General features: G+C 37.9%; 1 protein-coding gene across 1 annotated transcript; it reads left to right on the forward strand.

The window, feature by feature from the left end:
* Positions 1-7375: 7375 nt before the first annotated feature.
* LOC129882558 (poly(A)-specific ribonuclease PARN-like) lies at positions 7376-14375 on the forward strand. Its single transcript, XM_055956920.1, has 8 exons — positions 7376-7823; positions 10502-10632; positions 11157-11345; positions 11423-11535; positions 11800-11913; positions 11998-12112; positions 12205-12420; positions 13554-14375. The coding sequence occupies exons 1-8, from the start codon at positions 7492-7494 to the stop codon at positions 14201-14203; spliced, it is 1860 nt and encodes a 619-aa protein (XP_055812895.1). The 5' UTR covers positions 7376-7491; the 3' UTR covers positions 14204-14375.
* Positions 14376-20638: the final 6263 nt, after the last annotated feature.

Raw genomic sequence — 20638 nt, forward strand, 5'->3', positions numbered from 1 at the left:
ATAAAATGATGTAGCGATGAATGACTTCAGTTTATAGAATGTACGGTAGTTGAATGAAACAATCGACTAAAGACTGAAAATATTGAACTAAAAGAGTAAATTTGAAGATAGACTATAATATAGTCAACTAAACAGTAAAGCATGTAGTGTAATTTAACAATAAAATTTTACAACAAAATATATGCAATAATAGCAAATACTGAAAATAATGTAACTTTACTTTTTTAGGGAGTTTCTCTAACCGACAACCATCACGTGAGTCTCATCATGATATAATGTCTTTTCCATATTGCCAGAGTCATCATATACCTTGCTAGGGTAAAGAACAAACTTAACTAATGGATTCAATCTTTGAGCCCTTATTAGGAACTTTCTAAGGAGTCGCCTGAATCAACTTCATGATCCTATCATATGTTAGGGTTTAGATTATCTGAATTCTTACCCAAGTTGGTGCTCAGTACTACTCTCAACATATTCACTTGTGCTCAATAACTTTAAAATTATCCCATTTTAGGAGAAAAAACTAAAATCTCTTTGTTTGAGTTCTTGCTCAAAATAGTTCTTTAGAAGCGATATTTACTTTTTTTAAAACTAACTTTTTCTTCTTTCTTTTTGAAATAATGATTTTTGAAACAAAATATATTTTCTTGAACTAATGCAGTTGAAGTTAAAAATAAAATATTTTTTAAAAATATTTTTGAAATTTACTTTATTCATGAAAATAATACATGTTAATACCACAACAAGATTTTTGGATAACTCTAAGCTAAAAAGGAGTCTAAGTGGTAGAATATAATCAACCATCAATCAAGAATCATCAATGAACATGAGATACAATAATTTCAATAGAAGAATTCGACAATAAGAAGTTTGAATTAGAAAGAATTTGAATTCATGGACTTTAGGGTAAAAACTCTAACTTTGATCTTACTAACTGAAATTGTAGATGTAGGGCATGAGGAAGAACTGTGCTCCTCATTATGTTAGCCTTACATACCTGGAACACTCCACTAATTTTGACGAAGAATCCTAACTTGATGAAGAACAATCAAGAAAATTCTGTTTTGAGATTCTTGAATTCGCTTCTTGAAAACCTATGGCCAAGGGTTAAGATTTCCATTAATAATTCATGATTAGATAATGAGATTTGATTGGAAAACTTAAAATTCTTAGAGAGGACTTACCTTAATGAGGGTGGATGTAACACCCCCTAAAAACATTGTTTATGATGTTCCAATTCTCGACGAAAATGATATTACTTCTGTATTTTGGGCATAATTTTTCATATAATGGTCCAAATTAGGTGATTCAAACTTCTGAATAACTCCAACATCATTACCTACAATTTATATCTTAAGATTTGGAGTCTAAGTAGGTCAAATAAATTAATCTTTGCAAGATCTAGTGCTAGTTAAGATTTCATTTGAAGACTACTTTTGGTGAGTTCTCATGTTTCGGGAACAATACTCCTTTATTTTTCTAGCTTATGATATGTTGAGATCTTTAGACACTTAATATGTCATTTCTTTCTATTATGATTGAGTGTGAGCTAGGGACTTGTCTTAGCCCCGTTAAATCTAAAAGTTAGAGGTATTGTTGGACATATGTAAGTTGAAGATTTATAATTATGATTTCTGTTTGTTTATATATTGTCATTACCTATGAAAGGCTAAAAAAATACTAAGAGGCTTGTTTGAGGTACTTTCGGGTTCCTCATTAACCATGTCACATCTAGGCCCTAGGCTTGAGTCGTGATGGTGGATAAGATGAGGAGAGAAATATTAGTTTTAGGTCTTGAAAAAATGGACAAAAAGTAGAATTGTTTTTGATTAAAATCGACTTAAAATGATTTATGTCAGTATCATGTGTGGAATGAAGTAACCTTCGCACGTGACATTGTGCAAAACGCACGATACCAAGTGTGAAACGCACATGCTTTCAGTGAGGATCCATGTACCCTTCCTGCTTGGTATTGTACGAAACACACAATTTTATTGGTGAACTACACATGCTTCCAATGATCGCTATCTTTTGGCAAAAACATCATAACCTTTTATTCTGAAATTGGATTAATGAGCAGTTGGTGACATTGTAAATAAAATTCAAAGACCTTTAATTTGATAGGTTATAGGTCACTCTTTATATAGTAGGAAATATGACTGTTTGAAGTTGACCCAAGTAAAAATTTATTTCAAAACTTAATCGATAAAGAAGTTTTCAACTCAACCTTATGCTAGAGAATTCTTCTGACCTTGATTCTTCTCCAAAATTCTTTCCACACTAACGAATTGGCCTTGACACCTATATATGTATAATTAGAATTCATCGTATTTGGATCTATACACATATGAAAAGTGGTTCAGATCTTAACTTGAATTTGCAGTGTGTTACAAGGTGTATTAGTTAACTTCCACTATTATTTATTTAATTATTTTTGGAGACTTTATTCTATTTTACTTTTACATCTTGTTTAGATACATAGAACTTGCATGAGTTAGATGTTAAGTGTTGGTTCGTCCACAGGGAGTTGGTGTGGATGCTAATTACAGCGATTTGAATCGTGACAAAGAGAAAATGTAGGGAAAAAGAAAAGATGACATATGTATATGTTAAGGATTTTAGAAAAAGTCATAAAAGGAATGAAATCTACTTGACAAACAATAAAGAGAGTATTAAAAGGTGAAATGAAAGGGATACAACTCTCCTTTTTAAGAAATCAAAGGAAGTACCATGTCTTGAAAATAAAGAGAGAAAAAGATTAGGAAGAAAAAGATCCACTTTTCAAGAAATAAAAACTTGACTATTGAATAACACCATAAATATAAAATAAAATACTTTTTTTGTCAAATAAATAAAAGTGAGCTATTTATTGTCAATTGGGTGAAAATCATTTTCACTCCCCAACTTTGCTTTCAAAATCAAACTTCCCTCTCAACTTTGAACAATAAATTTTTTTTATCCTAATTAAACCTTTAAAATGCCTATTATACCCTTTTATTATCAACTTTTTTTTCCTTCTTTGACAATCATGATATTTTCATTTTTTTTTGAATTCATGTAACAAATCTTTCATAAGTGTATAAACGTTATCTTTTGGACGTAAAAAGTGAGAAATACTAGTTAGGTATATAAGTTGGTTGAGTCAATTAGCATAATGAGAAAATTAATTTTATTAATACTAATTAAGTATATAAGCTAGTGAAGTAAATTAGCATAATGAGAAAATTAATTTTATTAATAATAATCAAAACTCTAATATTTATTCATACAAGTGAAATAGCAGAGAAGAATACCTATACAAATATATTTTGATGCAGAAAATACAAAATAATTAATTAAATTAAGGTCAAATTTTTAAAGATTGAATTTATTTATTTTTAAAATTATTTTAAACTATAATTATGTAATACTCTATCAATACCAATCAAAACTTATTTATTTATATAGACAATACATAATAAAGTAGTAGTGGTAGTCAAATTTAAAATTTAGCATTACTAATAATGTTAGTTTAGTAAAATACACCACTAATTAATTTTTTTAAGGAATGTCATATCAAGAAGGTCCAAGTAATATGAAACGCATATAGTAAGAGAGTGGAGAAAGACAAAAGTATACAGATACATACATATACACACGCTTAATTCATAAAATATTGAAATAACGATCTTAAAAATAATATTAAATTTTATGACAAATTCATATAAATATTATTCTACTAATAATGTTAATGAACTTAAAGAAAAAGTTATAAATACCTAGGTTAAAGAATAATTTATTATATATAATATAAAGAGGTATTACATATATATGAAATAACAAGAATAAAATGGATGTTGCATAATATAAACAAAAACAACAATAACAACAACCCAGTGAAATTCCACAACATGGGTCTAGAGAGCGTAAAGTGTATGCAGACCTTACTCTTATCAAGATAGGACGTCTATTTTCGAGAGACCCTCGGCTCAATAGAAGCATAAAAAGAGGTTAGATACTACTAAGAAGTTCAAAGCGTTATGTGAAAGTAAATAACGAAAGCGACACAGATAAAATAGAGTAATCAAAGTACAGAGAGTAGTATATAATAACAGAAATCAGAGCACAAAAAATTATAGTGCGCTAACGCGCCTACTAATAAGGAAGAATAACGAGACTTTGTACTAGTCTTCCACCCTAATATGAGTCCTCCAACCCTCTTATCTAAGGTCATGTCCTCGGTAAGCTATAACTACGCCATGTCCTTTCCAATCACCTCTTCCCAATATTTATTCGGCCTAACCCTACCTCTTCTGAAACCATCCATGGCCAACCTCTCACACCTCCACACTAGGGCATTTGTGTCTCTCCTCTTCATATGCCCAAACCATCTCAGTCGCACTTCCCGCATCTTGTCTTCCACCGAGGTCACTCCTACCTTGTCCCGAATAGCCTCATTTCTAATCCTGTCGCTCCTGGTATGCCCACACATCCATCTCAACATTCTCATCTTGGCAACTTTCATCGTTTGAACGTGAGAGACTTTAACTGGCTAACACTTCACCCCATATAACATAGCCGGTCTAACCACCACTTTGTAGAACTTGCCCTTAAGTTGTGGTGGCACCTTCTTGTCACATAGCACACCGGAAGCGAGCCTCCATTTCATCCACCCTGCCCTAATATGATATGTGACATCATCGTCAATCTCCCCACTGCCTTGCATGATAGACCCAAGGTACTTGACACTACTTTTATTTTGGATGGCCTGGTCACCAAGCCTAACTTCTGCGCCAACCTCCTGAGGTATCTCACTGAACTTGTACTCTAAGTACTCTATCTTGGTCCTACTCAACTTAAACCCTTTAGAATTCAAGATATGTCTCCAATCCTCCAGGTTAGCGTTAACTCCACTACGAGTCTTATCGATCAAGACTATGTCATCCGCGAAAAGCATACACTATGGCACCTCACCTTGAATTTGTCGCATCAACCCATCCATCACCAAGGCAAATAAAAACGGACTAAGAGTTGATCCTTGATGCAACCCCATCACAACTGGAAAGTGCTCTGAGTCCCCTCCTACTGTCCTTACCCTAGTTTTGGCACCCTCATATATGTCCTTGATCACCCTAATGTACGCCACAGATACACCTTTAGCCTCCAAACATCTCCATAGTATCTCTCGTGAAACTTTATCGTAAGCCTTTTCTAGGTCAATGAATACCATATACAAGTCCCTCTTCCTCTCCCTATACTTCTCCACTAGTCTCCTCATAAGATGGATGGCTTTTGTAGTTGAGCGTCCCGGCATTAAACCAAATTGATTCTCTGAAATAGACACGCCTCTCCTCACCCTCATCTCCACCACTCTTTCCCACACTTTCATAGTATGGCTTAGAAGCTTGATACCTCTATAGTTGTTGCAGCTCTGGATATCCCCCTTATTTTTATATAAAGGGATCATTACGCTCGACCTTCATTCTTCGGGCATCGTTGCCATCTTAAAGATAACATTAAATAACCTAGTTAGCTACTCCAAACCTATCGAGCTCGCGCTCTTCCAAAATTCCCCAGGAATCTCGTCAGGTCCGATTGCTTTTTCCCAGCGCATCCTACACACAACACCCTTAACCTCTTTGACCGTAATACTCCAGCAACACCCAAAATCATGACGCCTCCCTGTATGTTCCAAATCTCCCAACACAATCTCTCTGTCCTCTTTTTCATTCAAGAGTTTATAGAAGTATGATTGTCATCTCTGTTTAATGAGGGTCTCCTCTACCAATACTTTTCATGCTAGTCCTTAATGCACTTCACTTGATCCACATCGCGTGCCCTTCTCTCCCGCGCCCTGGCTAGCCTGGACAATTTTCTATCCCCATCTTTCTCTTCTAGTTCAGCATAAAGGCGTTCAAAAGCTGTCGTTTTTGCCGTCGAAATAGCCGACTTCTCCTCCTTCCTCGCTATCTTATAAAGTTCCCTATTCGTCCACTTTTCCACATCATCCTTGCTTTCTATCAACTTCGCATACGCCATCTTCTTTGCTTCCACCTTCCTTTGCACTTCTCCATTTCACCACCAGTCCCCTCGATGCCGACTACGACTACTTATCGAGACTCCCAACACTTTTCTTGCTACAACCCTAATACAACTAGCCATCCTATCCCACATACTGTTCGCATCTCCACTACTATCCCATGCCCCAATATCCTTTAATTTTTCTCCCATCTCCAAGGCACTAGACGTGGTCAAACTCCCCCATCTTATCCTAGGTCAGTCATCCCCGACCCTTTTCTTCCTCTTCATCTTGATCCCTAAATCCATCACTAAAGCTTATGTCGGGTCATAAGGTTGACGATCGGAATGACCTTACAGTCTTTGCACAGACCTTTATCATCCTTCCTAAGGAGTAAGAAATCTATCTGAGTCTTAGCCACCAAACTACGGAAGGTTACCAAGTGGTCCTCCTTGTTTGGAAAACTCGAATTGGCTATCACCAACCCAAAAGCTCTTGCGAAACCCAAAAGTGAAACTCCTCCTCTATTTCTGTCTCCATAGCCAAAGCCTCCATGCATATCATCATACCCTCCCAAAATAGACCTGATGTGCCCATTGAAATTCCCTCCCACGAAAAGCTTCTCAGTAGGCGGTATACCTCCCACTAACTCGTCCAAATCCTTCCAAAAGTGCCTCTTATCCTCCTCGCCTAAGCCCGCTTGTGGCACATAAGCACTAATAATGTTCAACGTGATCCCTTCAACGACCACCTTAATCGACATCATCCTATCATTGACTCTCCTAACCTCCACCACCTGATCTCTTAAATCACTGTCTACTAAAATGCCTACCATATTCCTATACTTCTATCTACCAGAGAACCAAAGCTTATACCCGTCTACCTCCTTAGCTTTAAAACCTACCAATTTGGTCTCTTGGACACAAGCTATATTAATCTTTCTCTTTTTTAGAATCTTAACTAGCTGTATGGATTTTTTCGTTAACATCCCAATGTTCCAAGAACCTACTCTCAGTTTAGATGCTCCTTTAACCCACTTACCCCTCCTTACCCTCGTTCCCGGCCCCGGCCCCGTCCTTGAGCGAGAACATGACCCTAGTCTACATCACTATCCAAAGCCACGAAAACGCGATGAACTAATAAATTATTCAAAGGTCTAAAGTTAGCAAAATGAAATAGCAAAATGGGGGAGTTATTTATTGTTCAAAATTGGGGGGAATTTGATTTTTGAAAAATATGATTTTCACCCATTGTTAATTTAGTCTAAAAGTTGTAATGTTGTGTTTTTTTTTTTTTTTTTTTTTTTTGCAAATTTCAAACCTGCAGGACCTATTTGTAAGCTTTCAAAACCTCATGTCGTCCAAATGAATACTATGATAGAGCGATATAACTGGCGGTGGTGGCGCTCAACTGTGGTATCTGTCCTGCCGTTTCCCGGAAAAGTGATCGGAATTTATCAGGACAGTAAACAGTGAAGGTATATTCGTGTTTCAATGTTACAGAGGCGGTTGATTTGGTCGAGTATTTCGAATCCTGTCGTCCAATCAAACGGGAATAGCCAGAGCAAATGGAGTGTTAAGCAAGTTACAAAGTCCAACTTCTCAGCGGCATTAGAAGAGATAAGCACTTGCGTTTCCGAGTTTGATTTCATTGCCGTCTCATTGAAGAATACGGGGGCCTACTCTGCACCCTGGCAACGTATTATGCCTATTGACACCGCCCACACCGCGTATCTCAAAGCCAAATATGCTGCTGAACGGTTTCAGGTCCTTCAGTTCGCCCTGTGCCCCTTTAAAACAAAGGGTTCCAAGCTCATAGTGCAACCGTGCGTCACTCATTTATCTCTCTGTTTTCTTTAATTTTAATTCAATTCTCAAGATTGTGTTGGGTATAAATTTCGACTAATGTTCTGTTCAATCACAAGTCTTGGGTTCAATTTTTAGATGTTGTATATCAAAAGCAATTCAGTGTTCAAGTATCTACTGAACAAGTTTCACTTAAATGCTAGGACACATTTGAACAAGTATCCCTTTTCGAATGTGCCAACTGAGCTTGTCGTTGAAAGAATCAAAATATGTGCAAAGTGTATTGTGCAGATGAAACACTGTGTATACAGTTTCCCTCATTAAGACTTGCATCATTATTTTGAACTTTCAAAGCCGAATTAATCTCAGATTTGAAGAAAAATGGAAATTTACTTATTGTTCTATGTAATTGTGGAGAAAGTGGGTTGTGTGGACAGGATAAAGGGCATTTTTTATTTTAGAACTATAGATGATATAATGCTCCGATGAGATTCCGATGGAATTTTGGAAGAGCACAGACAAGGCAGGTGTGGAGTGGTTGACTAGGTTGTTCAATGCTATTCTTAAGACAGCAAGAATGCCCGACGAATGGAGGTGGAGTACAATAGTTCCATTGTACAAGAACAAGGGTGATATCCAAAACTGTAATAACTACAGAGGTATCAAATTGCTAAGTTATACTATGAAGGTTTGGGAAAGAGTGGTGGAAATGAGGGTGAGGAAAGTGGTGTCCATTTTTGAGAATCAATTTGGATTCATGCCAGGATGTTCGACTACTGAAGCCATTTACCTTATGCAGAGATTGATGGAGAAGTATAGGGAAAGGAAGAGGGACCTTCAAATAGTGTTCATTGACCTTGAAAAGGCTTATGACAAAGTCCCGAGGGATGTTCTCTAGAGGTGTTTGGAGGCTAAAGGTGTCCCGATGGTGTATATTAGGGTGATAAAGGACATGTATGATGGAGCTAAGACTCGGGTTAGAACGGTGGGAGGAGACTCGGAGCACTTCCCAGTTGAGATGGGGCTACATCAAGGATCAGTTCTTAGTCCTTTCCTATTTGCCTCAGTGATGGATGAGTTGACACGGTCTATTCAGGAGGAGGTGCCTTGATGTATGTTATTTGCAGACGACATAGTATTAGTTGATGAGACGCGAGACAAAGTTAATGCTAGGTTGGAGGTTTGGAGACAAACTTTGGAGTTCAAACGATTCAGGTTGAGCTGGATCAAAACAGAGTATTTGGAGTGCAAATTCGGTGTTGTGGTAGATGAAGCGGACGTGGAAGTGAGGCTTGCCACACAACCTATTCCTAAGAGAGAAAGTTTTAAGTATCTTGGGTTTGTACTCCAGTGTAGTGGGGACATCGATAGTGATGTCACACATCGCATTGAGGCGGCATGGATGAAATGGAGGCTTGCTTCTGGAGTCTTGTGTGATAAGAAGGTACCACCCAAACTTAAAGTAAAGTTTTATAGAGTGGTGGTTAGACCGTCTTTGTTGTATGGGGTGGAGTGCTGGCTAGTCAAGAACTCTCATGTTCAAAATATGTATGTTGCGGAGATGAGGATGTTGAGATGGATGTGTGAGCATACTAGGAGCGACCAGATTAGGAATAAAGTTATTCGGGAGAAGATAGGAGTGGCCTCTGTGGCGGAGAAGATGAGGAAAGCGAGGTTGAGATGGTTTGGACATGTGCAAAGGAGGGGCGTTGACGCCTACATATTACCGAGGACATGACCCTAAATAGGAAGGAGTGCAGGATGCGTATTAGGATAGAAGGCTAGTAGGGGTGAAGGTTAGTGGAAGTTTAGTGTGTTACATTGTGTATCGTGCTTCTTTCATCACACTATTTTGTGGTTGTTATTGTTTCTTCTTTGTAGACTTTACATTTGCTTTGCTTTTAACTGTCATGCTTTCTTCATTGTTTCTCCATCTTTTTTACTTGGGTTTGAGGCAGTTGAGCCGAGGGTCTTTCAGAAACAACCTCTATACCTCCTCGAGGTAGTGGTACGGTCTGCGTACACTCTGTCCTCCCCAGACTCCACTTAGTGGGATTTTACTGGATATGTTGTTGTAGATGGTATAATGCTCAAATTTTGTAATATTGTTTTCTCTGTACCCTAACAAACACCTTGATATTGTCACCGTTCAACTCTAGCAGATACCATCATGCTTGACAGCATAATTTTGAGAGTTTTTTTTTTCAGTGCTTCCTTAAAAACGTGGATTTTCTCTTCTCAAACCCTTCAAATCTTTTTGGCAATTTTGATGGTGGCACAGTGATGTCTACATAGGTTTTAGAGGTCATTGTCTTAGGTTGGTCTCAAATAGTTGCTTAATGGTGGCTCACAGAACCAACTTCACCTCGTTTTATGGATGTTTTTCTTGTTCTTTCCTTTCACTCTTTACTCTGGTTTAGGATTATGTTGTAGAACCTATCACTCAATTGGTTACTGCTTTCAATGTGGTTTATGAGGCAGGATATTGGAAGGTGGACAGCAGGGTTGGTTTCTAATGCTCAAATTCTCTCTGAAACTGTGGTGTTCTCTTTTTTGTGTTAGTTAGGTGCTGATGTAAGTGACAGTTTCAGATGAAGGATTAGTTGCTATATTTCTAACTTCTGAGATTAAGAATTATTTTGTCTGAGTAAGGGAAACATGAAACTTGAGTGACAAGTGTTTTGTGCTCTCTGTGCAGATACAACTTTCATCTGTTCCCTCGCGATGAGTTAAAAATCGGGATGCCTTCTTATAGTTTCTCTTGTCAATCATCATACTTGACCTCTATGGCTCAAGAAGGTTTTGATTTAAATGCCTGCATATATGATGGTAAGCTGAGCTGGACTGGTTTGAAATGTAACTCATAACTGACATGTTTCTGTTATTTATTTTGATGGTTAGTCTATTATTAGCATCCTTAGGTTACCTGCCAACAACAAATGTGGCTTTTACAATGACCAAAGCACTATACCCGACATCCGTTATTGGAATATAGATATGTATGGCAAGGAAAAATCTCTCTAGTTGCTGCTCCAGCTGCCTTATTCTCTACGTAATCATCAGCAAAGAACAAATAGCAGATGCTAATAATGAAAGAAATATCTTGGCTCAAGTTTCAGAATTTAAGTGCCTTGAAACATAATTCTTATTCCCCAATCATTTTATTTTGAATCATAACAGTTTTATTTGACAGCTGGGAAATTTTTATTTTTTATTTTTAAAAAACAGTTCTAGTTTTACTCTTTTTCTATAGTAGATGCTACTGCTTTCTCTTGCATACCTTAGCTGGCTGAGTAGCTTTTGACTGAAAGCCGAAGTAACCTTCCTGCACCCTACCTTTCTTTTTCTGACAGGCATATCATATTTATCCAAATCACAAGAATCAGCTGCAGTAGATAGAATTGGAAATGCATCACCTATAGGCTTTACCGCTCAAAATCCATCAGAATATACAGTTGCTGATTCTGTATTTGCAGAAAGGATCAAATCTCGGGTTAAGAACTGGATAACTGCTTGCAAAGAAACAAACAAGATGCCTGAAGGTGAGCAGAATGGTATTTTTATCTTTGTCAATTTAACTCTTCTTTTCTCTCTTTTTTATACTCATGATGTCTTGCAGATGCTTTAATCAGTTCCTTGAGAAAAATTGTCTCGGGAGATGAAGTATATGGATCCAGACCATGCTTGAGCATAGATGTCTGCAGTGAACGTCAAGTGCGCCTTGTGATGGAGGTGTCTATCTTTTCTTTCTTATCTTTTGAATTGTTCTCTTGAAACTTCACAGAAATAATTTTAAAAAAAGCAGAAGCTAAAGTTGCCGTTTATGGTAGCATACAATGTTCCAAATTTGATTATGTCCGAAGAATGATGCTTTTAAGATTCAATTATCAAAAAGATTCAATTGTTGTCAATGTTAACGGTCCTGTATATCTGATTACCTGGAATAAAAGTCACTTAATTTGTTCTAATATTTATTGAACTTTTCTGTTGGGTCAGACACTGAAAGATTCCGTTGACGTCATACCTTTGCTAACCGCAGCAAAGGGAGGGACAATAAGGTCTGTTCGAGTTGTTTTGACAAGTTCAGAAGAAGACAGGATTCTTTTACTGGTAATAAACTAGCTTACGATCTTTGGTTTTACTGCTTGTTGATGATTATCTTCTCCTTCTTTGAATATTTCTTTGTACTCACAGAAGGAACTTCAAAGTGAGGAGAAGGAGCATAATAAGCTCCTCCGTGGCTTTCGAGAGGTGATCGATTTGATCTCCGCTTCTCAGAAACCTGTTGTTGCCCACAACTCCCTTAATGGTCTATCTCTACGTGGAAATTTTTTGCTCATGTTAGAATTGTGGTGATCATACTTTTTATGTTATTTAAACACTTTACATTTTATTTGGCAGATTTTACTTTCGTTCATTCCAAGTTCTTAGCTCCATTACCATCAACGCTGGAAGAATTCAGAAGTTCATTATGTTTGGTCTTCCCGAATGTGCTTGATGTCAACCATCTTATGAAGGAAATCAGTCCTATGACAAAAGTGAATAATTTGCCTGCATGTATCTCATATTTGAAACAACGGTTTTATGCCCCTATTGATATAGAGATACCTAACCAAGGCAAGTACCCCTGATATCATGAGTCACATGTTACATAACGTATTTCCAGCTTTCTTTACAATGTGGTTATGTTTAATAACACTTGGGGGTCGTTTGGTTGCCGATCAGTGGAGTTATCTATGTATTAAAACTAGCATAACTTTATACTCCCTCCGTTTCAATTTGTTTGTCCTGTTTTGACATGACTTGGACTTTTAAAAAGTAAAGCAGTCTTTTGAATCTTGTGGTTTTAAATTAAAGATATGTCAAATGTACTAAATTGCTTTTTAATCTTGTGGTCTTAAACATGCCAGGTGGAAAGTTGGAATTAAAGATTTGCCAAAAAAGAAAAGTCATTCTTTTTTAAACGGACTAAAAAGGAAAGTAGGACAAACATATTAAAACGGAGGTAGTACATCGTTTGGTTACAAAAATAGGGAAAAATAATCTCCACATAGAATCTAGCTTAAGTTACAATGTTAGGTTGGTTTCTTTCTTTTCCACTTAAAACAGAGCATTGCTAATATATGTTTTTCTTTTCCGCATACCTAATGCATGTATAATTTATGAGGGAATCTATGTATTATTTTATGTAGGGTAGAAGTGGAATAACTATTACATGAATAATTGAACCCTGCATAACTATTTCTACATAATTAATCCTTGCGTTATTAATACCTGCAAAATTTATCCGTATGTAACTCTAACTAGATACCAAACGACCCGTTACAACATGGGGCCTGCTGTGACGTGGCAATATCCGTGTGAAGGAAGTTTTGCATCTTGATATTTTATTACAATACTTCTGTGTTCACTACCTACTCCCTCCCCCAACTTTTAGATCTTTTAATTATGTTACTGACCAAGGAAAAAAAATTATGTTGCTGACTGGACTAGATTTTTTTTTCTTCTATTTTATTTTGAGCCGGGATCTTTCAGAAACAACCTCTCTACTCCACAAAGGTAGAGGTAAGGTCTGTGTATATTCTATCCTCCTCAAACTCCACTTGTATCCTCCTCAAATCTCACTTGTAGGATTACACTAGCTATGTTGTTGTACTGGACGAGATTATCTCTGGCTATGCATGCCAATTTTGATTGGTTTCTCTTATAATTGCTTAAATAAATTCTAACTGGTATGAAATTACTAACAGCTGAGGTGAATGAAGTGAAGACTCTTGGACATGATGTTGTGAAGATAAGCCAGTTGTTCGCAAAGCTGTCCTCCATATTGAAAATTGCTCCAAGAACTCCTAAAACTGTCGAGGGACATTTGCCTGATGCAATTGAATGCTACACAAACTCGTTCAACCCTTGCTTTACCAGTTCTCATGGTCCCTCTGATGAAGATGTTAGTGTGTGGACTGACAATACTAGAAAGATCAGTATTAAAAATCTAGTTTTCCTATGGGGATTCAGGGGTGTGACATCTGCAGGAAAGCTGAAGAGCCTCCTATATGGTTCACATGAAGTTTTCCATAATGAGTTTGATGTTAGGATGGTGGATAAAAGTTGTGCAGTGGTTGCTTTTGGGAATCCTGGCTTTTCGGAAGTCCTGTTGCAGCTATTGGACTCTGGAGGAATCTGCACTAATACCCTGAAGGAGATGCTGGCAGATGGCCTGACAGCTGCAGGTTATGAGACCTACCAGAAAGTCTGTGAGTTGGGTCCATGGGAAGCAGATTTAGCCAGTTCGATGGAAAAGGCTTTGGAAGAAACTGAGAGCTTCTCAGAAGCTCAGTCGAAAGAGCTGTCAAGGATATGTTGGAATAATGATGAAATGATTAACCTGGATGATCTTTAAGATGCTTCATAAATCTGAATCATATCAACCATTACCAGAGCCAAGACTGACTGATTGTGGTATGCCGATTTTCATCACATATGTTTTGTTTATTGTCCTATTTGCTGCCATTGGAGATGTATGCAGGAATGAAATTGATAATTGATGCATCAAATGGAGAGTAGCTTTTCAACGGCTATAATGGCAAACTAAGCCATTATATATAAATTGACATGTTCCCTATGACTTATGGCATTTGCTTCTATAGACAATTACGTTTTAGCTGACAAAGAGGAGCGTCTTGCATTATTTCACCTAGAATGTCATTCAGCCAATTTAAATGATTTTTTAGTTCCATAAAACTTTGACAGAAATCAAAATCACAGGGAGATGATATGAATCAGCGTGGAAATAAACAGAGATTAACTTTCTTTTGACAGTTCTTCCTCCTAGTTTTTCTTTTGTTAAATTCTAGACCCCTTATATCGTTACCATGTTTCCAAGAAACTGGCTTGCCCTCATTCCTGTATCATGAACTTTTCTGCTACGGTAATGTTGCTTTAAAGACTTGAATGTTTGTACCAACTCCACCCTTAAATTATGATCCTAATTCAATGGCAAATATGGAGTGTGCATTCATCGATCCATTGAGGAATCTATCATATTGTCAAGTTTGTTCTAATTGCATATCATCTTATGTCAAGCGGAGACATGTAACATTTTGTAACTGTCATTTCTCTGGTGACACTAAAATTATATGGGTCATATGTATATTTATCAAGACTCTTTTGTTTTAAAAAACTTTACGTGGTTATATAGTTGAAATTTTTATATTGTTCATAAAACTTTGACAGAAAATGATTACAATAGGTATCTTTTATTTCTTAAAAATTTAGCTTAAAATAAGATTTTCATTTCAAGAGAATTTAATGAAAAAAATCATGTAAATGATTGGGTGACTTTTGGGTTGTAAAACAAAGTTGACAGATTTTCTAAGAGAAGTATCTTTAGTTGAGTGACTTTTGGGTTATAAAACAAAGTTGAATCATTTTCTAAGAACCATAGTTGAGTGACCATCTAAGACATTATCTCCTAATCTTTTCATTGGATTGTCTTTTTCTCTTTTATTCTGTTGAAGTTCTTCCAAAGTAAAATTGCACTAGTTTGAGTTTGCAAATCCTATTTTTGAGTTTCAAAGGAGCATTTGTTTGAGCATTTTTGCAACAAAATGGAAAGGGTTCCTACTTTTTGGCGAAAATTTCTAAACACAATTTCTCAAAGCTCGAACAATTGAAACAAACATCTAAAAAAAATTCAAAATCTGAGTTTGTAGTTGAATACAAACTCGAAAATAAACGATATATTAAGCAACAGTAATGTTATTTGCATCATGTCTCAATTGAAGTCTATATCCTATTAGTAGTCATAAACATATCATTTTGTTGTCCACTCTTTTAAGCATTAGACATTGTTCAATATTTATTCAAAGCTTTAAAAGTATGATGCTGTTCAATTTATTTGTTGTCATGGCCTTAGACTTTGACTAAGTACACCATATGATACTCGGCAACTCGCTCACGCTTTGTGTTGTCATGTTAGTCTTACTGCACTCAATATTTCTAAGAAACACTAGGTAAGAAAGACGAGATATTTGCCAAAGAAAACTTTTATATTACTAAAGATTTGAATAATTTGTTTGATGAGTTACAAATGAGGGGCCCTTCATAAATTAGTTGCCTAGGAACTAATGTGCAATAATATTCGTGTACATGTCCTTCATATTTACAAGATAAGGTTTTTCTCTAGATTTTTCTACAAAGTTTTAAGGTTCCAAAGACTTTTCTATTAAATCCATAGAAATGTAGGGTCTTCCAAAGGAAATCTTCATACTTCTCTAGAACCTTAGCCTCCTTACACACATAAGCTTGCTACATAAAAAAGGTGTCTTCAAATGCGCGTAAGTGGCATGATGACGTTATGAGTTGTCACACTCTCCCCACCTAATATTGCAATGATTGCAATGTTATGTTGCTCCTTGAACACTTTAATCTTATCCTTAAATTATCACAACTCCTCATATTGCTCCCATATGGATTCCTTCGGTGCTTGCTACTTGTAGTGGATTAAGAACATGGCAGTGGCCTTGTCCTTGTTTTCACCTGATAAGTAATGATAGCCTTAGTGAGATGGTGATGGTAATATGTGCACAACTTGATTGGCCCTACTCAGATTATCTTTGTCTTCGTAGTAAAACTTAAGTATGCTTGGCATGGAAGATATAGTAGATCCTGAGAAGCGATGCCATTCCAAGCTTGTACAAGATTTTTTTTCTACCTTGACAAGGATCCTAAACGACCTCTCCTACTTATGGATAGAATTTTGGTGCATGCGTCATAGTGCCTTGAACTATCTTGGATAAACTTCACCATGATCATATCCCCAACTCCATAATTTGTGGAGCGCCGTTTTTGGTATAAAAACTTCTTCATCTGCCTAACTGCCCTTTCTAAGTAGGATTTAGAAATGTCAAGTTGATTTTTCTGTCCTTTGACCACCCTTAAACTCTTCTCGTTGAACATTAAAAGTAGTGAATGTGGAGATTGTGGTTGTTGGCTTGTATCTAGCTCAAATGATTTATGCTTCATGGCTGCAACTCAACTCTGTACGCCGACGTGAACAGAACTCCGTACGCCGACGTGAGCAGTATTTTCCGGCGGTAACCAGATTTATTTCTATCGGAGTTGGTACCTCCGGTTTTTATATCTTTATACATCTATCCTTTGTTCATATACTTGTAGTTACATTTTGCTAATTTTAGACCCCTGAATAATTTATTAGTTCATACGCATTTTTGTGGCTTTAGATAATGATAGTAGACTAGGGTCATGTTCTCGCTCATGGACGGGGATGAGGGTAAGGAGGGGTAAGTGGGTTAAAGGAGTGTCTAGACTGAGAATAGGTTCTTGGAACATTGGGACGTTAATGGGTAAATCCATAGAGCTAGTTAAGATTCTAAAGAAGAGAAAGATTAATATAGCCTGTGTCTAGGAGACAAAATGGGTAGGCTCTAAAGCTAAGGAGGTAGACGGGTATAAGCTTTGGTTTTTTGGTAAATCGAAGTATAGGAATGTGGTAGGCATTTTAATAGACAGTGATTTAAGGGATCAGGTGGTGGAGGTTAAGAGAGTCAATGATAGGATGATGTCGATTAAAATGGTCATTGAAGGGATCACGTTGAACATTATTAGTGCTTATGTGCCGCAAGCGGGCTTAGGCGAGGAGGATAAGAGGCGTTTTTGGAAGGATTTGGACTAGTTAGTGGGAGGCATACCACCTACTGAGAAGCTTTTCGTGGGAGGGGATTTCAATGGGCACATCGGGTCTATTTCGGGAGGGTATGATGATGTGCATGGGGGCTTTGGCTTCAGGGACAGAAATGGAGGAGGAATCTCACTTTTGTATTTCGCAAGAGCTTTTGGGTTGGTGATAGCCAACTCGAGTTTTCCAAAGAAGGAGGACCACTTGGTAACCTTTCGTAGTTCAGTGGCTAAAACTCAGATAGATTTTTTACTCCTTAGGAAGGATGATAAAGGTTTGTGCAAAAATTGTAAGGTCATCCCAATCGACAACCTTACAACCCGACATAAGCTCTTAGTGATGGATTTAGGGATCAAGATGACGAGGACGAGGAGGGTTGGGGAAGAACGACCTAGGATCAGATGGGGGAGTTTGACAACAGTTAGTGCCCTAGAGATGGGAGAGAAATTGAAGGATATGGAGGCCTGGGATAGTAGTGAGGATGCGAATGGTATGTGGGATAGGACAGCTAGTTGTATTAGGACTGTAGCAAGGGAAGTGTTAGGAGTCTCGACAGGTAGTCGTAGTCGGCATCGAGGGGACTGGTGGTGGAATGGAGAAGTACAAGGGAAAGTGGAAGCAAAGAAGGTGGTGTATGCTAAGTTGATGGAGAGCAAGGATGAGGTGGAGAAGTGGACGAATGGGGAACTGTATAAGATAGCGAGAAAGGAGGCAAAGTCGGTGGTTGCAACGGCAAAAATGACAGCGTTTGAACGCCTTTATGCTGAACTAGAAGAGAAAGATGGGGATAGAAAATTGTCCAAGATAGCCAAGGCGCGGGAGAGAAGGACACGCGATGTGGATCAAGTGAAGTGCATTAAGGACTAGCATGAAAATTATTGGTAGAGGAGACCCTCATTAAACAGAGATGACAATCATACTTCTATAAACTCTTGAATGAAGAAGAGGACAGAGAGATTGTGTTGGGAGATTTGGAACATACAGGGAGGCGTCATGATTTTGGGTGTTGCAGAAGTATTACGGTCGAAGAGGTTAAGGGTGTTGTGTGTAGGATGCGCTGGGGAAGAGCGATCGGACCTGATGAGATTCCTGGGGAATTTTGGAAGAGCGCGAGCTCGATAGGTTTGGAGTAGCTGACTAGGTTATGTAATGTCATCTTTAAGATGGCAACGATGCCCGAAGAATGGAGGTCGAGCGTAATGATCCCTCTATATAAAAACAAGAGGGATAGCCAGAGCTGCGACAACTATAGAGGTATCAAGCTTTTAAGCCATACTATGAAAGTGTGGGAAAGAGTGGTGGAGATGAGGGTGAGGAGAGGCGTGTCTATTTTAGAGAATCAGTTCCGATTTATGCCGGGACGCTCAACTACGAAAGCCATCCACCTGATGAGCATCGACTTGGAAAAGGCTTTACGATAAAGTCCCACGAAAGATACTATGGAGATGTTTGGAGGCTAAAGGTATACCTGTAGCATACATAAGGGTGATCAAGGACATGTACGAGAGTGCCAAAACTAGGGTAAGGATAGTAGGAGGGGACTCAGAACACTTCCCAGTTGTGATGGGGTTGCATCAAGGATCAGCTCTTAGTCCATTTCTATTTTCCTTGGTGATGGATGGATTGACGCGATAAATTCAAGGTGAGGTGCCATGGTGTATGCTTTTTGCGGACGACATAGTCCTTATCGATGAGACTCGTAGCAAAGTTAGCACTAAGCTAGAAGATTGGAGACGCACCTTGGAGTCTAAAGGATTTAAGCTGAGTAGGACCAAGACAGAGTACCTAGAGTGCAATTTCAGTGAGACACCTCAGGAGGTTGGCGCGGAAGTTAGGCTCGGGGACCAAACCATCCAAAAGAAAAGTAGTTTTAAGTACCTTGGTTCTATCATGCAAGGCAGCGGGGAGATCGACGAGGATGTCACACATCGTATTGGGGCAGGATGGATGAAATGGAGGCTCGCCTCCGGTGTGTTATGTGACAAGAAGGTGCCACCACAACTTAAGGGCAAGTTCTACAAAGTGGTGGTTAGACCAGCTATGTTATATGGGGCGGAGTGTTGGCCAGTTAAGGTCTCCCACGCGCAAAAAATGAAAGTTGCTGAGATAAGAATGTTGAGATGGATGTGTGGGCATACCAGGAGCGACAGGATTAGAAATGAGGCTATTCGAGATAAGGTAGGAGTGGCCTCGGTAGAAGACAAGATGCGGGAAACGCGACTGAGATGGTTTGGGCATGTGAAGAGGAAAGTCCCAGATGCACCAGTGCGGAGATGTGAGAGGTTGGCCATGGATGGTTTCAGAAGAGGTAGGGGTAGGCCGAAGAAATATTGGGGAGAGGTGATCATACAGGACATGGCGCATTTACGACTTACCGAGGACATGACCTTAGATAGAAAGGTGTGGAGGACACACATTAGGGTAGAAGGCTAGTACATAGTGGCATTATTCCCCCTTATTCGTAGGCATATTAACGCACTATGATTTCTTGTGCTATGATTTATGTTATTTATGGTATTTATGTTATTATCTAATAATATCTACTGTTTTTTGTGCTTTGATTATACTATTGTTTGGACCACTTTTGTTATCTACTTATCTACTTTTAATATTCTTGTCTGACCTTTTTCTATGCTTCTATTAAGTCGAGGGTCTTTCGGAAATAGCTGTCCTACATTGGTAGGAGTTAGGTCTGCGTACACTTTACCCTCCCCAGACCCCACAATGTGGGATTTCACTGGGTTGTTGTTGTTGTTGTTGCTGGAATCACTCTTCTACATGTTATAAGAGAATTGGTCTACGTCTAAGAGTAGTGCCGAATCTATCTAATACGCTTTCACATAATGCCTCAAGTAGCACTTCAATAAGCCATGGGCCCACTTTGCTTGTCCACCAGTCTATGAGTGGAAGCTAGTGGAAAAGTGCAGCTCTATCCCAAGCAAGCTGAAGAACTCTCTACAAAATTCCCAATAAAGTGAAGGTCTCGATCACTAATGATATGCCTTAGCAAACCCTAATACTTTACCACATTATTAAAGAATAATTTGATAGTTTTTTTCAATTGTGCCCCCTATTGTGACATGCATAAAAGTAGAATAGTTGAAAATTCTATCCACAACCACTAAAATAGTGTCATAA

The sequence above is a fragment of the Solanum dulcamara genome, chromosome 3, assembly GCF_947179165.1.
Source record: "Solanum dulcamara chromosome 3, daSolDulc1.2, whole genome shotgun sequence".
In the NCBI taxonomy this organism is placed as follows: domain Eukaryota; kingdom Viridiplantae; phylum Streptophyta; class Magnoliopsida; order Solanales; family Solanaceae; genus Solanum; species Solanum dulcamara.